The following is a 20,060-nucleotide window of genomic DNA, read 5'->3' as shown; positions in this document are numbered from 1 at the left end:
TGACACTCATGTACAGACCCAGCTGTGTTTGGGGTCTGCAGATGGCATATTATGGGTACTGGCATTGTTTTTGACTGGACATTGAACAAATTTGGACTATGATAACCCGGTTTAAGCAGTTTAATAACCACTTTTTGTAAACACAGTAATCATCACAGAATTATTGCTACTTGTTTGAAAAACTTGCATGCTTAATGTCACAAACATGTCAGAAACTCAAATTAAATTTAAACATTAACTTTTATATAGATTTTGTAACCAACCATGTTTAAAAACCTAGAACTGCAGAAACACTAATTTCTGTGGCTAAGCTCAAGCAAGCTAGGACATGCTGCCTGGTATGAGGTAAACAGCTTTGGTATGTTGTTTTAATAAAAAAAAAAAAAAGCGCACACCCCTACCCTCCTCAACAAAAGAAATCCTGCTAAATGAACAGAGAACGACAGCAGATGCTACAATTTGAGTAATTTATTGAAAAAAAAGTTCATACTTATTATAAAATGTAAAAATTCAGCTAGATCAGGACATAACAGCAAACATGCTCGTAGACCCCACCACCACTTCACATTTTACCACATTTAAAGAACTGAGATACTGAACCCCTATGAGGTCCTACACTGTTATGTGCAGTTCTGCTGCATCCAAATTAAGTGTCTGTTGGATTTACTTGAAGGTACACTTTATTGGGATACGTTTAGAAAAAGGCCTTAAATACACAGATAGAATCAAATATAATTAATAATGCATATACAAACCCCAACTAATTACATGTATGGTTTCTAAAGTGTCCTGAAGTAGCCCACTGTTTAACCAACCACAGCCAATGATGCCCTCACACCCCTAAACAAACAACCGTGTTGTGTCCAGTACTACACACATTCAATACAACAGAACTTCAGCAACAGGGTGATAAAAATACTTATCCTACCATGTTTAGTGATTTGGTCTTAATCTAAACACATTTTCCCCTTAAAGTTTACCTTTAAATAAAAATCACACACAAACCGAGCAGCCTGGCAGACGTTTGAGGTTGGCATTTATCTCAGAAAATTTCCAGAAACATTAGATAAAGCTCCTTTAGCTGAGAAAGAAGATTAAAAAGGAACGATTGACAATGCATGGAGGTTTCTGTATTTAGTCATCCTTGTCTTTGGCTCCGTGTTTGAGGATACGTGTGAACTCAACATAGTTAAAGTTATTCTTCTTGTCAATTGGGGCCTCCCTGAAGAGCTCATCGACCTCCTCGTCTGTGAAGCGGTCACCCATCGTGGTCAGAAGTTCCCGCAGGTAGTCTTCCTGGATAAAGCCTGAGCAGACATGAGAAGAATAGATGGTGAAAAGATGAATGATTATACATTGGGCAGATGACGTTTAATCCCAGATGTTTCTCAATCCAATGATTGACGTATCCAATTATATTTAATGGTTATCAAACAAATCTCTAGATCATCAGAGCACCTTTAACTTCTTTTTATTTATTATGGAGTAACATACTTCCTTCTTGTTTTTCACAGTTTATAACCATCACATTTTATTTGTTATGACTGACCTAAATTAGTTGTTTGTAAGAGTCTGCGGGATAATGGTGCTTACCGGTTCCTTCCTCATCAAAGCAGGCAAAGGCATTGCGGATGACGTCTTCTGGGTCAGTGCCGTTCAGTTTCTCTCCAAACATGGTGAGGAACATTGTGAAGTTAATGGGCCCAGGAGCTTCATTCATCATCGCCTCCAAATACGAATCAGTCGGGTTCTTACCTGAGATTAGATGAAGGGGTTAGTCTGAGTGAGGCGTGGAACAGCATGAAAAACTTGAGTATAATAACAATACAACCTAATATCAATAATATCGAGACCTTTCCTACCAGTGGCCATCAAAATCTATAACTCCTCCCCTTTCAGCAGGGAGCAGAGCTGACCAAATGAACACTGAAGGTATCAAAACTTCACAATAATTACAATGTACTTTAACATAATATGTGCAATATCATACCATCATACCATGTGCAGTATCACATCAGGTGCAATATGTCCTTAGTTCCCCACCACCTTATTTTGTACTTGAATACATTTTGTATATATAGAATATTCCATTTATATTTTCGATTACAAAGTACTTTTAAACACATTTTTTATATATAGATCATTTAATTTATATTTATTGTTCTTGTAATCTGAAGCAGTTTCTGGCAGAAGAATTTCCTTCGGGATTTAATAAAATTCTCTCATCTTATTTTAAATACTCATGTTAAAACTTGAAACATGTTTTAGTAGACACACTCCATCTGGAAATGATGTTGTTTATTGTTAGCAATAGGGTGACACTTAGTGGTGAACTATTCCAGATATGCTGTTATGGCATTACACAGTCATGATGTAATCAGCCAGCCATAGTGACAAAGAACAAACAGCTACACCCTCTACCGAGATGTCCAAAATGTCACACCTACTCCTCCTATTCATGTTAAAGTCATTAGCTCCATTACATTTCACCTGGTATAAAATAAAAACACCCCGAAACAGATACTGCCTACCACTACAATGTTCAGAAACAATTTTGGTCTTTGATCAGACATGCATTAGGGCCTAAACTTGAGATGTAACAGTGCTGATACATCCTGAAAAATGCAGGAGAAAATAAAATGATACCCAAGAGTAAAATGCCCCCCCCCATGTATATTGTATACATAAACAATGTGCATGGTACTGGCAGTGATAGGAGGTGAAAGTTACCCAGAGATGCCAGCATGTCATGCAGATCTTCCTTGTCCACAAAGCCATCACGGTTCTGATCGATCATGTTGAAGGCTTCCTTGAACTCCTGGATCTGTGACTGATCGAACATGGCGAAGACATTTGAGGTCGCACGCTGAGGGCGCTTCCTGGCAGTCTTTGCCTTCATACGAGTTTTGCTGGACGACATGTTGGCTCTGTTCTGATTTTACCTAATAAAATAAAAAGTAATTCAACATCAGCTGCTCTCATAACAAATGAGGGCAATTTAGTTTTTTTGGTCACAAATTTAGCAGCTTTTTTTTTTTTTTTTTTTTTTTTTACTTGTTAGTCATTATCTGTCCTGGTTCAAGCTGTGTGAAGTATCATTACAAGGGAAAAAAAGGGGGGATTTGTCCGGTCTTGTCTGGCAAAGCAGGTCTAAGAGAAATATGATAAGACAATGATGCCCAAGCAGCTCTTCAAATGGAAATATACAAAATGGCTCAATTTTTTGAGAAAAAAAAAAAAATTACAACGGTAACAGGAAAGCCCATTTCCTTCTTGCATGTACATATGATTCATCTTTACATTTATTAAACATAAAAAAGCCTACATTACAGGGCCTCCAGGACATTGTGAGGATGAAGTGATGATTAATGCAAACTATTTTATCTGCACCAGCTGTCACACTCAGATGGAGGAAATCTGCTTGATAGAGTCATGTTCTAAACCACACCATTTCCTCAGCATGCTGGAATTCATCCCTCATAACGCCACATGATATCAATAAACTACTCTATATTTCCAAAAGTTTTGGGACACCCCTCCAAAATCATTGAATTCAGATGTTTTTCAGGAGTTGGGCTTGGCCTCTTAGTTCAAGTGACAGGAACTCTTAATGCTTCAGCATACCAAGACATTCTGGATAATTTCATGCTCCCAACTTTGTGGGAACAGTTTGGGGGTGGGCACTTCCTGTTCCAACATGACTGTACACCAGTGCACAAAGCAAGGTCATGAATGAGTCAGTTTGGTGTGGAGGAACTTCAGAGATTGACCTAACCTCAACCCGATAGAACACCTTTTGGATGAATTAGAGCAGAGACTGTGCGTCAGACCTTCTCATCCAACATCAGTGCCCGACCTCACAAATGAGCTTCTAGAGGAATGTGTTTATGGGAATTTTTGACCATTCCTAAACCTTGTGGAAAGCCTTCCCAGAAGAGTTGAAGCTGTAAAGGGCAGAACAACTCCATATTATGTTAAAGGCAAACGTCCCAAAACTTTTGGCTACATAGTGCATCAGCATCAGGATGTTGTAATCGTTTTCAGAGTAAGATAGCTAGATATAGAGGCATTTTTGAAACTGGCCTATATTTTCTCCCTTGAGTCTTCTATACATAGACACACAAGTCAACCCAGTTTACACTGGAACACACTTTTTTTGCTTTTGTGTCTGCCTCAAGAGAACCAATTTTACCAACATTTTAAATGACTTTTCTCTACTCCTATTACAAAAATGTTTAAGAGTCAGGTAAAAAATAATGAAATAAAACATGGACATAAACGTAGTGCCTCCAATACTAGACACATTCAACGCAAAACAATTGCAGGAAAAGGAGGAAGGACAAAAATAGAAATCTGAATATATATTCAGTGACCTGGTACTGAAAAAAGGATGCATCTTCAGATATTTTAATATATGACACAAGCATATATTTATATATATTTTTTCAATTCCAGTGATTGCATGGGCCATACCATTTCTAGAAAATGACCAGAGCATGTGGCGTGAATGATTAAATTATATAGCACTTTACACTGAATGTATTAGATGGTTGTATTTGTCGGAGGCTCGTGCTGCAAAGACTTAACAATTCACCTTGGGCTATTTTGTTGATTCTCGAGCTCTTCGACACTGCGACATCGACAAGACACGATTTACTACGTGATGTTCCAAAAACATATATCATACACTACCTGGCGAAGATTAGATTTCATTAATATAGTTACTTATCTGACCAACTTGAACAAGTAAAATGAACAAGTTTGTGTCTCGCGCTACCGAACCGGCTCGTAGTTAAAATGCTTAGCAAACCTTGCTAGCTCGCGCTGTCGTTACATCCGCCTTCAACAAAATGACTGAATTTCGCGAACACAGCCGAAATGGATATTCACGCACTTTAACAAAACATGCAAAAGGAAAACAACTGAGACATTTATCAATAAGAATTAAACATAACACGTACCTGAAACCCCCAAAAAACACCAAAGGCCTGTTCAACCACCGCCCAAACTTCCTGATAAAAGAAGAGGCTGCTTCCGGACAGGATATCTAGATCCGCTCAACTAGTGTTGTAGGGGTGGATGAGACAGCACAGGCTTCGAAAATAATACACAACAACGGTAAATACGCTTCAGTCAAAACCTACAGCGTGATACATGTATTGAATTTGAATGTATAAATACTTTCACCGCTTCGTTTAACGCGAATAAAAATGTGTCCGGATTTCACACAATACGAGCACCCCTGTGTGATGTGACTTAGTTCATCCAAACCCACCCAAAGTCTGGTCTACGTAGACTATTGAACATGTCCTTATAGGGTGCTGTGACTCAAAACAATGAGCGTATAGAAAAACAGATGGTTCTCTCAGACACACTATGAATCAAGCCTTTGCTTATTATCAACATTTGTTTCTGTTAAAAAAATGAGGAGATTAAATCAAATCTATCCAGATTTGTCATACTATGGGTTTTTGTTTTTTTTCAGTGATACAATACTAAATTGGTAAGGCAAAAATGTTAATTGTTGTTACTTAAAATTTCCTTTAAAAGTATTTGTTAGGATCCATACTTGAGTACAAAAAAGAAAAACACAACTGTACAACTATTCTAGGGCGGTAATAGCTCGCTGACCGGGAGATCGGGGTTCAAGCCCCAGCATCACCAATATGCCACTGTTGGGGCCCTTGAGCAAGGCCCCTAACCCACCCTGCTCCAGATGTGCTGCGTCATGACTGACCCTGCACTCTGACCCCAACCCGCAAGGATGGGATTTGCGAAGACAACTACAAACTTTACAACTATAGAAACTTGTTATAAAGGCACATGCTCAAGCTTCAGCCAACCCCTGAATTTTACAGCTGAACTTTCAAACGTTTGCATACACTATATTAAGAATCCGAATAAATAATAGTAATAAATACTATACTGTTTTGCTATGGTTTAAAAATGTTTTTAAAATGTTATGCAGGCAAAATGAAAAGTGTCCCTGTAAGATGCTTTGAGCCACAGAGTACAGTACAGCAGTGGATAAATACAGGAGTGGATCATTGTATTAAAAATCCCAAACCAGTTGATACGGTGTATAGTGAGTCATTTCATTCCTGAAAGGCTTACGTGTCAGGAAAAAAGGACAGGTGAGAGCAAACATGTAAAAATGCTTGGCTGCATTTGCTAGTGTGTCTTTTATTCACAAGTCATCAGCATTTTAATCAGGGGTGGACAAAGTACAGAGAAATTAAACCTTAAGTGAACGTATAGATAATATGTCAAAAGCTTACTCGATTAAAAGTGGAGGTATCCAAGCAAATAACGTACTCGTGTGAAAGTCAAAGGTTGCTGCTTTTAAATGTTCTCAAGCATTAAAAAAAATAAAATATTGTAATCTGATGAAATTAAGTTGTTTTCCTGTGAAAAATAAATTTGATTACTTATTTAAAACTTTTTGAACATGTTTTTAAGCCACTATGCCATTTAGCATTAAATATTTTTCAGTTTCGGCCTTTTCCGACACTTCAGCTCTGACAGTTCCTCAAACTCAACCACATCACTCAAGATTATAATTTGTCTCAAAAAGTGATAGTGTTTTTCTTGTTGTTGCTCACTTTGGGCTCCAGGGTCTAGTCATAACCCGGTGAATGGTCTGGAAAGGTTTCTATTAAAAAAAAGTGGTATCTCTATAATATATATATTCCAGAAAAATCAGACATGGCCAAAGGCTACAGAGAGCAATTTAGTAAAACATTTGCATTTTGAAACTGTCCTGGAGGAAATGATTTCATAATATGTCAATTCTCTCACACACTTCCTTGGTAAAGCTTTTTATATTTAGAGGCCTTACAACTCAACAAAAGCTTGGCATGTTAAATTCAAGTGGCTTACAGTTAAGCTATGCTTTATTTGGGTGACAGAGGAGAGTAGACACGGTGAAGGGCTTTTCCCAGTTACAGTTTACAATCAATGTGATTTTTTTATGTAACTTCAAGCAAAATAATTCATGTTTACACAGCAAGAAAAGTCTCATGGAACCCATAATGTTATCTCGTCCATATTAAAGTACAGTCAAAATACAATGACATAGACTTGACAGCAAACCCAACCCCCGAACCCCACCTTCCCCCAAAACACACACACTTTTACATGGCATCTTTGGTACGTAAGAGAGGTAACAATAGCATGGCTATTGTTAGTGTGGTACAAAGCTCTGTTGGCCAATATAGCTTACTAGTTTCACCAGGTGTCTAATAAGTTAATATTTATATCATATAAAAGCTACTGTATTGGAAAAAGAAGCATCTGGGGAAATAATTGTGTGTCACAGGTATGAGAGAGAGGTAATGAGACACTCGTTATTGGTGTGTAGGAGAGAATGATTCTTTCCATGATTTAATTTAGGGCCTGAATAATGTCAGATGAATCCCATACATCTTTTTGTAAATACCATAAATGATCTTAATGGACCTCACTGAGTGATTCCACATCATTACCTTATCAACATATACCTTGATAATTAGCAGCCTATCTGTGTGACTGGGATAGCTGAGCTAGAGCTATATTTAACGCCTCTCTAGCCATAAAAGGTCTTGCGTGGGGCTAAGGCATGTCAGCCCGCCTCGGTATTATTTTGGTTGTTGGAGATTGCTTCTTCACTGCACAGTACTTTGCGTGAATTTTGAGCTTTGTTGATCCTCCATCGGACCTGGACTCTTGTTTGTATCTCTGTGCTACCTGACTTGATTTCCAGCCCACAGAGCGTTGGTTAAGGTAAGAACGACTCAGTTTGTGGTGTTATTGCAGTGTTATATGTAAATGTTAATAAGGTCGTTCTGTGAGACGTGAAGAAATTATATTTTATTTATTACGATGCATGATTTTGCCTAAATGTCCTTTGGATTTTGTCAGTGCATCATGGTCCTTTTGCATGTGCTTCCTGAACTTTGAACTTTTATACCAAAGGTTTGGATTCACAGGCTCTCTGGATGATAAAATGAGTAGCTAAATAAATTCTGATTTAAAACACCGATAAGTTAAGCAATACTTATCCCTCAGACACAACTAAAAATCTGAGCAACTTCACCTTTCACATTGTAGAATGCAAAATGTTTATCTGTAATTATAACATTTTGATAGCTGTATAAAGGTTTATAACACCTACAGCTAATATGACATTTGTAGACATTTCAAAAAGACAACAGTGTTATGATTCTATATCTTTAACGCAGTGTACCACAAATAAGAACTTGACAATATGAGGTTCCTTACTGATTAAATTAAAAAAAGAACTCTCCCTATTCAGATATAATCAAACTCACTTAACTTGTGTGTAGAAACTTTTAAGCCTTCAGTGTAAGAGAACTTCAGAGCAGAAGCTAGGCACTGAGCTAGAAGGAGAAGGCGATGTCTGGATCGATCCCATTCTACCAGAAGCACCACCGTCACTATGACCGTGCCTACCGTAGCCGGGAGGCGGAGTCTACAATCAGCAAATACAAGCAGAGCTCCAGCACTTACTCCGCCCACAGAACCAACACGAAAGGGTAAGATCAAGGAGAGAAATCCACCAACATAATCACGTCCCATCCTTAAACTCTTGTTTAACATCTCCTTGGTCCAGTTTAATCACTGACCCAGTAGCTGATCATTCATTGCTTCCTTGCATTTCCCTGCATTCCCCACTAAATATACATTTAATTATATCTAAAACCAAGCAACTTGTCTGTGAATCCTGCATGCTTTACAACTTTTTGTTTTGCCTTTGGTGGTAACTGCTGAGACCGCAAGAATGTTTGTCTGCAAAATTTAATCCCGAGCCATGTTCAGGTCTGAGTTTGTGATTAAGCTTGGAATGAGTTTGTGAATAGTTGCAGGGTCAGTTGTCATGTTTGTGGTGTCATATTTTAGGATTATTGTGTGGTCTACCTTTGGGGAGATTTTAATTATAGCCAACACTGCATTTGACAAAGCCTACACATTTGTTTCGACTGAGTCTGGTTAATACTGACTGCTTTTTATTATAGACCTTGGATGTAGCTCATCTTCAGGCAGTCTTGACTAACATACTGTATGTTAGAAATTTTTTGTACTAATTTATTCTCTCTAGATGGTTTAGGGATAACTTTAGATGAATGTTAAAGATATATAATATCTTCTTATGGTGTAATGGCGACATAGATAAACACCTTTAACGTATCGGCAGACACCTGAAAGGTCTGTTTGTTTTTAATAATGCTAACATTGATAGTGGTTTGGTGAGAGGTTTTGGTCTGAGGATTTTAGTTTTTAATTGTTTGCACATATAAAAGGTTGCATTGGATTGTGATTTGTTATTTGGTTGTATTTTTTTTTTAAATAAATGGTGTATTCAGGATTCATGGATATTTTGTTTCTTTGAAATGAAGAAAACACTTGATTCGGCACTTTGCCTTCACTTCCTTTCTTTGGATAATACGTGATGGTGAATACTGATGACTCTGGTCTTGATTTTCTTTGGATATTCATAAAATTCTGTTCTCAAGACAAATAAAATAAACCAACTTAAAGTTCAACTAGAGTCATTATCTATTCCTTATCTATAAGAGAGCAAGCAAATGAATGTTTATTATGAAACATAAGAACCCATTCACTGAACAGGAGATGCAAAAATTCATTTGGATTCATTTGTGTTGCTGGAAGCAAAATTGAGATATCAAGACTAGCTGACGATTTGTTTTCACAACCTGATGAGGCCAGTCAGTTAACATTATTTTATTCTTAGGAGATCATAATAATATGGGACATGAGTAAAATATACGGGTTGATGCTCTTCAGTTACTTGTTCATTCATTTCTGACAGCAAGGAATTTTATGGAACTTCACATATTTTAGGCACTTGACCTAATGGATGATATAGATCAAGTAGGATAGGATGATATTTAGTTATGTGAGTGAGGAATGTAAATCTGGATCTGCATTCCTGGAAGTCCTGGAAACAGGTCCTGGAAGTTTAAATGGTTTGAATAGGTTATCCAATTCATAGGAACACATAATTATAGAGTGGTAGCTCAGTGCTCAATTTTCGGTGCTTAGTAGCTAAAATGCTGTGATTCGAAAGCCTAGTCCTGACCGAGAGCCAGCATTGAGTTCTTAAGGAAATATACTGAACAGTGTGCAATGATAAGCTTTTATGACCAACCTATGGATTCAACAAATATTTGTTCAAAGTAAGACTCAAAATACACAGGAATCATCTGATTCATCAAAACAGAATTTTAATGGCAAAATGTAATTTATGAACATTCTGCACTAAGCTTTCATCGATTTTAAGAAAACATTTGTAGTGTGAATCCAGCATGGGTCAAAAAATGAATAAGAAATGTTGCTGAATTTTAAACTAGATTGTACTTGTATTCTGTCTATAATTTCTATACATTTTAAACTTTTTGTGGAGGAATAGACAAACTAAGTTGCGAATAATACGGCAAAATAAATTTGTCATACATTTAGAAACAATTGTTTTTTTCTTTTTCTTTTATAGTACAAGACAAAAGTACTCTTTGTTCTCCTTCAAGCCATCCTAAGATATTTCTTTATATTAAGATATTAAGCCACCTCAATTGTTTCACAAGTGACTGTACATCTTAATACACCAATGCAAAAGACTTTGTAAATAGTCTGTATTTAGAGACCAGATGACATGAAGCCCTTCACATATAAAGCCCTTCCAGACACAGATACTCTATTACATTGCCATGGCCAAACACTTTGTTCTAAATTGGCAAACACAGACCTGTTAAGGTCTGAGCAGATAGTCTTACTCTCACTTGTTCTCTGCACCTCCCTCTTTAGAGTCTGTAAATACACCCGCCTTTGTGAGAACTACATTATCACTCAATCCGTATGCCAAGGTCACATTATGCTTTTAGACATTATGCTTGTGGAACTTTTCTGGAGTGGACGTCTCTCAAATGTGCTGACTGGTTTGTGTTATTAAATGGAAAGTATAATGTAATCACTCTAAACCAGGTGTCCAAGCTGGTCGGAATATCAATACTAGAGTTTACTGTAAAAAACTAATTCTTTAGCCCACTGTTATTTTTCTATTTTAAATGCACTGGTTCCCCCATCTTGGTTTGGATTTTGCTTTCTTTCAGAGATCATATATATTACTTTTAGGCAGCAGTACTAAAGGGTACTAAACCTTTCTCCCCTCCCTCACCCATCTAATCTCTAATTCTGCATTTCTTCCTCTCCAACATTCCCTATATATTCCCTCACGATGTTTTTACATGCCAGCCATTTCCTAATGTATGATATTTTTGCTGTGGGCATTTTAGCATCAGAGATACCACCTTTACCTCTCTGGATGAGACGGGGGTGAGTCCTCAGCCAAAGAGAGCCAAGCCCACCTACCTGGCTGTGGACAAAGAGAACCAGATTATAGGCTATGTGGTGCCCATCTTCAGGGGAAGGTATGAGCCAGGACTCATGAGAGCGTACATAGTCATAATGATAGGGGAAAACAACTGGGATTTATTAGACTTCAGTAATCAAGGGTATCTGTTGATACCGGTTTTCCAGGCACAGATACAATATTGATTACAGTGCATTTGGGAATGCTGTCCTCCTTTTAACTTGAATATTACCTGGAAAACCAGCTACACTTGTAATTGTACGTTTAAAAAATGTTTTTTTATGTATATAAGAGTATTTCTGCTTCTGTTATGATAATGACATCCCAATCTACACCTACTCCTCCACCCTCACCTTCTCCACCCAAGTCAGGAGTTTGCAAGTGGTCTGTCAAACACTGAAGAGGCTCAGGCTAAACAGACTGCTGGTTACCTGGCACGCAGGGACCTCTTCACCAGTGGGGTGGAGATGGAACGTGTGGAACACAAGTCTCGCAGAACCGTCATGAGGGAGTCTGCAGAACGCATTTCCCTCAACAAGAGGGTCAGTGCAGATCAGGAGCGTGTTCAATCATCCTTTGTTTTAGATCTGTATTGCATTTATTAACTAAGTGTGATATAGATAGAAGGAACATTACAATAAATGTGATTTAAACAGTACTACACTGATAGCTGATAATATATTTAATATTCTGATGAATGCCTAACAATGGAAGTCTTAGTGACTTGGGTCTTAGGTAGTGGGTACATGTAAATCGGAGACTAGTGGTTGAGAGCTTTGCATCCATGTAGCTAATTCATTATTTTTCCTGAAATCACTGCTCATTTTGGTGCCATAGCTGAACTACATGAAAGTGTCAGTAGTACAGCTTTGGTTACATGTTGTTTCATGCCCTCGAATCATGCATTTGTTTCTATTTAAACTTGATAAGTGCTATTCTCTCGAAAATGAACGGGATAGATACTGTAGGTAATGATGTTTCATGCTAATTATAGCATAGCAGTTTCATTGAGAAAGGAATATGGTGAAATGAACTGTTAATTGTTTTAGCTGAAGGTGTGTGTCACTGTACTCGAACCTTCTGCTGTCTCCACTCACTGAACACTTTAATCTCAGCCTGTGACAAGACTCATCATCATGAGACAGAGAGAGAGAGAGAGAGAGAGAGAGAGAGAGATCATAACTGCATTCAAATTAGCAGAGTCAATAATCCATGCAACCCTTGTGCCAGATGCCTGAGGTTTCTTAAGAGACTGTATTGATGTCTCTGGCGTGTGTGTTAATGCTATGAATGATGTTGTAAAATGAAGGAAGTCCAAATGAGAATCAGGTTTCATATAATGATGAAAACTGCTGTATCCACATGAAAGCAAAGCCTAGTCAAATTAGCAAGTCAATTATACTGCAGACAGATATACAATAAACAAGCATGATGATTGTCTGTTAAAGTTTTACGTGTTTGTGGAATGTGAACATGTTGCATGCTGCATAGCAACGATAGTAAGAGTATAAGGTGCATGGCAGAAATGTTGGCATTTCTAAACACAATACAAAACCAAACACTGTTTTTGCTGTATATGAAGCCTGTGTGTGACCACATGCCTATAGATCCATGACAACGAAGAGTACCACAAGCGTCTGAACGAGGATAACCTGATGCATTCACCGGAGTTTGTGATCAAGCCCCGCTCACACACTGTGTGGGAAAAACAGTGTGTGCGGCTGCACTGCACGGTTACAGGATGGCCCGAGCCCCGGATCGTGTGGTGAGAAGACACACACACACACACACACACACACACCATTAGCAGCTTTTGATGATCTTTTAACAGTGGCATGTCCTAACTAGAAAGAGTTCCATATAATTAGTCTACTGAGGAATGATAAATAAAATGATAGCAATAACAATATGATAACTGTTAGCTAGTATTTTATTTTTTACAAGGTTAACAATAAATAAAAATTACATTTTTTTAATACATTTGGCAGATAATCTTGCTAAACATATAGAAAAATACTAGAACGCAAAAAATATTTTGTAAAAAATCTGATAATAGAACAGAAGAGTAGAATAAATAGAATAAAAAAGATAATTTAGATTATTGAAATGAGTATATAAATATCTAGAAATGGGTTTAATTGCCTTATACTTGGTTTATTGTTATCTACAATGAAAATATAAATAAAAAATACTACCTAAATCAGACTAGTTTCAAGGTATTTCAACTTCCAAAGATTAACAGCTTAGATTTATACTTGTTCAACTGTCACTCGTTTTTTCAGCATGATTTCATTCTAATACTTTAAATTCTTAGTGCCTCTGATTTTCAACATACTTCTCCATCTCTTCTCTCTATCTTGATTTTTTTCTTCCATGCCACCCTTATCAATCAGGTACAAGAACAATGTTAGTATTGACCCAATGGCTCATCAAGGAAAGTACAAAATAATAAGCAGCTACAATGTCCACTCCCTGGAGATTAACAGGTAATCACACTCATACCCCGCATATATATATAGTTAGTTAGTTACATATATATATATATAATTAGTTACAGTCATGTTACGTCCTAAATATGTACAGATCATAAAACACAGAAGACTGAATCTCTCCCAACATGAAACTGGAGCAAACTGACAAAAAAATACCATTTGTGAAATATAGTTATCTAAATTGCTTTTTGTCCAAGCTATAATCAGAGCCCTACATAGTTCAAAGTTCATGCAAATGCTGATACGTGATCCAAACCTTCCTTTGTCAGTTGGCCGTAACCTAAGGGACACCTAAAAAAAGCCATGCATCATTGACATTCCTTCCCTCTTACCCTTGGTATCTATCTCTTTGTCTCACGTACAAGTCAACACACTCGTCTACAAATACACAAGGAATAATGAGGATGAGGATAGAAATGTACTTACACTATATTCAGCTTTCATACTCTTACATTCTAGATAAAATGAAACCATAGTTCATAGGTTACATGATAGATTACAGTGCTGGTAATTTATCTGACCCTGGTGTGGTGATATCATTACATGAGGTCTATTTTTGTCCTTGAACATTAATTTGGGAACTACTGAACTTTGTAGAGATACATGGCAGGCATACAGAGTCCTCAATGAATTACTGTGCATTAATTCTTGTGTGCTAGAGGTCCATGTCACGGTGCTGTCTGTGTGTAAATGTCACATGTCTTTCTGTCATTGTAGATGTGACTTTGATGACACGGCCCAGTATCGTGTGTCTGCCATGAACAGCAAGGGCGAACTTTCAGCTTTTGCCTCTGTCGTGGTAAAAAGTATGTCAAAAATGGGCTTCTTGTTATCTAATGATACCTTCTCTATGCTTATTAATGATTGTAAATGTAGCTTTATCAAACATTTATCATGTCCTGAGGTAAATGTATAAATGTAGAAAATCAATCAACCCAATTTTACAAACAGTACTTTCCATTTTTATGTATAGCATTTTATTTAAAGATATTTTGGAAAAGAAATCGTTGACATTTCTTCTAATAAGATTTCTTCTAATTTGTTTAATATTTAGGATTCAAAGGTGAAGTTGATGAGTCTCTCCCAGCTCCCAGACTCTGTAAGTTTCCAATGGTTGAGTGTTATTTTTGTCCAAAGTGAATAAGGTTTGGTTTAAAGATTTTGTGTATTATGTGATGGAGAAGTACAGCAGTCAGTCAAAGGCGAATGTTACTAATGCTAACAGCTGTTTTGTTTCCCATGTACTGGGTACAGATAAGAGATGGTCCGGCTCTCAAGGTAACCGGGTTAAAGGTTTTTTGTGTTCTGTTCGTTAAGCACTGCATGTCCTCACTGGTCAATATTGCATGGTCACTATGTCTCGATCCAAGTTTTGTTTCAGACTTGGAGTTGGCTGAAATTCTACAGATGCTGATAGTTTTGGTTCTGTCTCTACAAAAATAATGATGTTTTTCAGATTTTGTAAAAAGCTGCATTATGTATCATTTTGGAACTGTATACTCTCCAGTAGAAAGAAAGCTTTGACAAGTTCTTTGACAAGTTAAAAAATAAATCCATACTATTGGTTGTGGCACTGTTCATCACCACACAGATTAATCTCAAGGCTGGGCACAATCCACATAATGCACACTAAGTAGTATGCCTGAACAGTAATACCACAATAGTGAGCAGTTTGTCATGCAGCCAAAGCATTTGTGTGTTTTAGTTCAATATTACAGAAGGGTTATGAGAATAAAGGAACTGTTGAGTACATAGTTGAGCATCAGATAAAATCTTTCAGCTGCCATCAGATGATAGTTAACTTTCAGTATTTAAGAAGACCTGAACAAGCAGCAGTGCCTGTGCTTTACACATGCTATGGTGTAGCTGTGCTCATTCTACACAATCACAAATAACCCATAACCTACATTATAAACTTGGCACATCATGCTAACTAGAAAAAATATATAAATCTTTGGTTGAAGGAAAAAAACATTGCTCCACTGTAATCTCATGTTGTGGTGCTCAGGGTCAGATCACAGAATGAATGAAGGGGCTTTCTCTGAGGCTCTGCACATCTCCACAGCTGACAGATGCAGCTAACCTGCTAACACTAGCTAGCTAGCCAGCTAGCTAAAATACAACGTAGAGAGCAAAAGTAAAAACACTATTTAAAAGAATCTGTGTTCTTGGGTTATTTTGTTATTTAATTGGTGTATTCTGTTCTCCAGTATGTAAAAATGGTCTACTATATGATTATGAATATCTGCAGACAGTTTTTAAATTGTATTCATTTCTGTCGACTTGATATCACAAATTCTCCTCGTGCATCCTCCTTTTTCTATGGAATATGTAAGACGACATACACATTTAGGTCTTCATCAGTGAACATTTGACTTTAGTAGGAATTAGTATTAAGTTTATAAGGAACTCAGAAATTACACTGACCTATATGTTGCTCAGGAGCTCTTGGTTGTACAACTCCACAGTTGAATAAAGGACATTATTATATTATATTATTACATGTATTATTATTGTTTACTGTCCAGGCCCACATGAGGATGGGTTCCCTTTTGAGTCCGGTTCCTCTCATTTCAGGGAGTTTTTCCTTGCCACGGTTGTCTCAGGCCTGCTCATTAAGGATACATATTAATTGCAGGCCTGCTCATTAAGGATACATAACATTGTAATTTTTATGTTTTCTTTTTTATTATATGATTTCTCTAAAGCTGAAGGACACCCATCATAAAACCTGTGCCAAATCAAAATACGCAGACCAGATGATCCACTGCGGTGACCCCATACAGGGAGCAGCCAAAAGAACAACAACAACAATGATAACATATGTCTATAAAGCTGCTTTGAGACGAGGTCCATTGTTAAAAGCGCTATACAAATAAAATTGAATTTAATTGAATTGCATATGACTAATATCTCCAGGAAGCAATGCAATGCAAAGGCCAGCAGATGCAGATACATGCATATACAAGGAGAACATGTAGCCATAAAGTAATTCAAGCTTAGGACAGAACTAGGGACCCGGAGCTGTGAGGCAGCAATGCTTCTCACTGTGTCAGCATGCTATTTAGTTTAATTAGTCTAATTAGTTTAATTAAATAAATTTATTGTTAGCTTTTCCTTTAGTGTTTCTTTATTATTTGAAGTTTGATTATGCTGTGGAGAGCTGTTGTTTAGGTCATTATTTAAAAATTACAGTAAATTATCAGAATACACTGATTAAATAAAGCGATGTCTATTTAAACTCTACTGAGAGCCATGAAGACTGAATTCATATAAATGTCTTTCATGTAAATATCTTTTACTTTCTGTTGATACTAATCTTTATCCTAACCTTCATTGTGCAATATTTAACCTAATTTAAATGTCACTTTTGCACAGGTAACATTCACCAAGTCTGATGTGGAGCACTCTCTCACCTATCAGTGTTCTATTCTGTGGATCTCAATATCTGTAAGGCAATCTGTTTAAATTATTAATTTGTGTGTCTTAGTGCCCTGCCTGGAGTACGGAATCACTTTTGAAACACATATTGTAGAGAAGTTTGGTGTGTCTTTTGGATGTGAGGGTGAGACGATGAGTCTGGGCTGCTCTGTTATCATTTACCCAACACTGCAACGCTTCCAGCCTGAGATTGAGTGGTACAGAGATGGTGAGTGAACAGACATTCACTGATCAATTATCAGTTTTAGTTTTAGGATTACAGATTAGTTGAATGCTTTAATCTATTACTGTTTACTACTGTTCATTTGTGTATGTGATAGATAAGTTGCTGGTGCCATCTAAGTGGGTTCAGATGCACTGGAGTGGAGACAGAGCTACGCTTACACTCACACACCTGAATAAAGAAGATGAGGGGCTTTACACTCTTCGTGTCATCACAAAGTCTGGCTATGAGACACACTCAGCTTACGTCTTTGTCCGAGGTAATGTTTAGCCTAATACAGGAGGATAGGGATGATTAGCATACAACATTTCCAGAGTAGATAGTATTGAAGGTAGTTTTCTCTGAAATTGAGATGCAGTTGTCCTTTCCTCACAATCAACAATCACCTCACAAGACATACTGTTTTGTTAGCAATTATGCTACAATCTACTGAAACCCAGCAATCCACAGCCATTGAGTTATCAACATATTTATATCACATGAACTAGAATGAACTGTATTCAGTTGTCAAGTGTGAACAGTAGTGGTCTAAGCACACATATACAACCTTGAGGTGGACCAGTGCTCAGTATGGTAGTACTAGAAGCTATGTTGCTAATCCTGATTGACTGAAATCTGAGTTCTCAAAGTCCAGGGTATATTTATGGCAAACGCTTAAGACAAGCAAACACTGGATTAGATCTGGTGGAACAAGTGTGTTGAATTATGTGCTGATGACAATGAACATATATGGTTCCTTTTTGTCTAGGTAGATAAAGGTCAATTAAAGAAGGCTATATCCTCAAACATGTTAACACTATGCATTGTCCAAGTCCAATATCCATAGTATGGGTGCATAGTTGGACCACTGAGGTGGAAAATTAGTGTTTGTTTGTAGTGTTTCATGCTATCCTTTTGCATAAAGATACAAGTTCTATGGGCTAATAATCACTGAGCATGGATATAGTTATGTTTAACACTGTGACGTTGGTGGTCTTGAGTCTTGAGATCTTGAGTAATGGCAGTTTCTTTTCTGTGCATAGGTACATACTTTTACTCTTTGACTACCTTGACACCTTGATAGGTTTTCAACACCTTTGCATCAGCTTGCTTCTATACATTTGGCATGTAAGGTATATATTCAAGTTGTAAAATATAGTGTGTGCTTTAGACCGTATTGTGGCTGTGTATATATAGTACAGTGTGAGTTTATTTTTATGTTTAATGCTAATGACATTGTGTTTTTATCTGAGTTGTGACTCCTATGTCAATGTCATACAAATGGGTGTAATCTATCTGCTCTCAATGGACATATCAAATTTAGATCATACAACCATAACACCCCCCCCCTTCCCAACACACACACACAGACACACACACACACACAGACACACACACACACAATGGCTCATGCAGCTGTGGAAAAATTGATGGCAAGCTCTTTGTTGACTCCCATTTAACACCATGACCTCATATTAGTCCAAAATCTCAGATTAAATGCAGACTTGGCCTGTCTTTGGTTTGTTCCACTGTAGGTATCAAAGTTTTGGTTCAGTTCTTAAGCCCATACTATTAAACATAAAGAGGAGCATGTACACATGACTCGTGGAAAGTTGTGTACAACCTGGGCATCAAATAATCATAAAGCAATGAATTAAACATTGTGTGGAGTGATAGACCATGTGTTTATGAGTGTGGGCTTGAGGCTCTCCCAGGTCTCAGGTTTCGTTCTAATTTTATACCTATCTGCTGAAAGCGTGCAACAGCTCATGTTAAGGAGCAGAACCTTAGAGGGGAATGTCCTTTTAAAATTTTGTTAAGCCTACAGTACAAGGATTTCAGTACCACATATTATTGTACAGTGTAATATTATACTACATCTCCAACAATAGTTTTAAAGGAACATCACGTTGTCACAAAGTAAAATCACCAGAGTTAAGTCAACATATATAGTAATAATTCACCAATATAGCATATATAGTAATAACTTATATAGTAATAATTCAATAATTAAATCAAGATTGAGATGAGCAAATTTAGCAAATATGTTCAAGCAAACAGGAGTTTATACAGTTGACATGAATTTTACTTGATCATGGGCATTTATGAAATTGTTCAAAGTGATAACTGACCTGTGTGACTTGGTGTGTTATAGATAGTGACGCAGAGGTTGCAGGCGCTCCTGGTGCTCCTCTGGATGTGTTTTGTCAAGAAGCTAATAAAGATTATGTCATTGTTACATGGAAACAGCCTGCTGTGGATGGAGGTAGTGCCATTTTGGGCTACTTTGTAGACAGGTACGTATGTCTAAACATTTAAAAAAAATGGCAATGGAGGGATATACATTAAATCAATATTTTTGCTTTATGTAAATAGAAATATCTAATATGACACAAAAGAGACAGTTCATGACAAGACTGTTACGACAGCCTCTAAAGTTATTGCTTTAAGTTAAGTTATTAAAGCTATTATTGTCATTCTAGCCATATACATGCATACTGTAGAATAAAATAGCATTTTCAACGGCCTTGATCGCAAA

The 20,060-nt window shown here is 37.1% G+C and overlaps 2 protein-coding genes across 3 annotated transcripts in view; one reads left to right on the top strand and one right to left on the bottom strand.

Annotated features, from left to right (window-relative positions):
* Nucleotides 1–453: 453 nt before the first annotated feature.
* myl12.1 (myosin, light chain 12, genome duplicate 1) lies at nt 454–5,112 on the bottom strand. The gene is made up of 4 exons (XM_058395798.1): nt 4,962–5,112; nt 2,731–2,942; nt 1,594–1,755; nt 454–1,307 (listed from the first exon to the last, which is right to left on the bottom strand). The coding sequence occupies exons 2-4, from the start codon at nt 2,918–2,920 to the stop codon at nt 1,135–1,137; spliced, it is 525 nt and encodes a 174-aa protein (XP_058251781.1). The 5' UTR covers nt 2,921–2,942; nt 4,962–5,112; the 3' UTR covers nt 454–1,134.
* A 2,114-nt stretch (nt 5,113–7,226) lies between these two features.
* myom1b (myomesin 1b) overlaps nt 7,227–20,060 on the top strand; it is a 28,962-nt gene continuing 16,128 nt past the window's right edge. Inside the window, exons 1-12 of one of the 2 annotated variants that reach the window (XM_058395792.1) lie at nt 7,227–7,761; nt 8,325–8,534; nt 11,310–11,444; nt 11,754–11,928; nt 12,994–13,151; nt 13,780–13,872; nt 14,596–14,684; nt 14,933–14,977; nt 15,133–15,156; nt 17,369–17,527; nt 17,640–17,801; nt 19,677–19,818. In XM_058395792.1, the coding sequence (XP_058251775.1) occupies nt 8,395–8,534; nt 11,310–11,444; nt 11,754–11,928; nt 12,994–13,151; nt 13,780–13,872; nt 14,596–14,684; nt 14,933–14,977; nt 15,133–15,156; nt 17,369–17,527; nt 17,640–17,801; nt 19,677–19,818 (1,322 nt within the window). In that variant the 5' untranslated portion in view covers nt 7,227–7,761; nt 8,325–8,394. The remainder of the gene's footprint in view (nt 7,762–8,324; nt 8,535–11,309; nt 11,445–11,753; nt 11,929–12,993; nt 13,152–13,779; nt 13,873–14,595; nt 14,685–14,932; nt 14,978–15,132; nt 15,157–17,368; nt 17,528–17,639; nt 17,802–19,676; nt 19,819–20,060) is intronic. The other variant, XM_058395793.1, reaches the window with a different exon arrangement.

Source organism: Hemibagrus wyckioides, linkage group LG07 (genome assembly GCF_019097595.1).
Source record: "Hemibagrus wyckioides isolate EC202008001 linkage group LG07, SWU_Hwy_1.0, whole genome shotgun sequence".
NCBI classification, from domain to species: Eukaryota; Metazoa; Chordata; class Actinopteri; order Siluriformes; family Bagridae; genus Hemibagrus; species Hemibagrus wyckioides.
Note: the sequence above shows the minus strand (reverse complement) of the source record. Positions and strands in the feature narration are given on the sequence as shown.

Excerpts from the sequence above, each read along its gene's own strand:
- myl12.1 (XM_058395798.1), bottom strand. The coding sequence starts at position 2,920 with ATGTCGTCCAGCAAAACTCGTATGAAGGCAAAGACTGCCAGGAAGCGC. Across the intron at positions 1,756-2,730 it reads TGACATGCTGGCATCTCTGG|GTAAGAACCCGACTGATTCG; the intron begins GTAACTTTCACC and ends ATCTAATCTCAG. Across the intron at positions 1,308-1,593 it reads CTTTGATGAGGAAGGAACCG|GCTTTATCCAGGAAGACTAC; the intron begins GTAAGCACCATT and ends ATGTCTGCTCAG.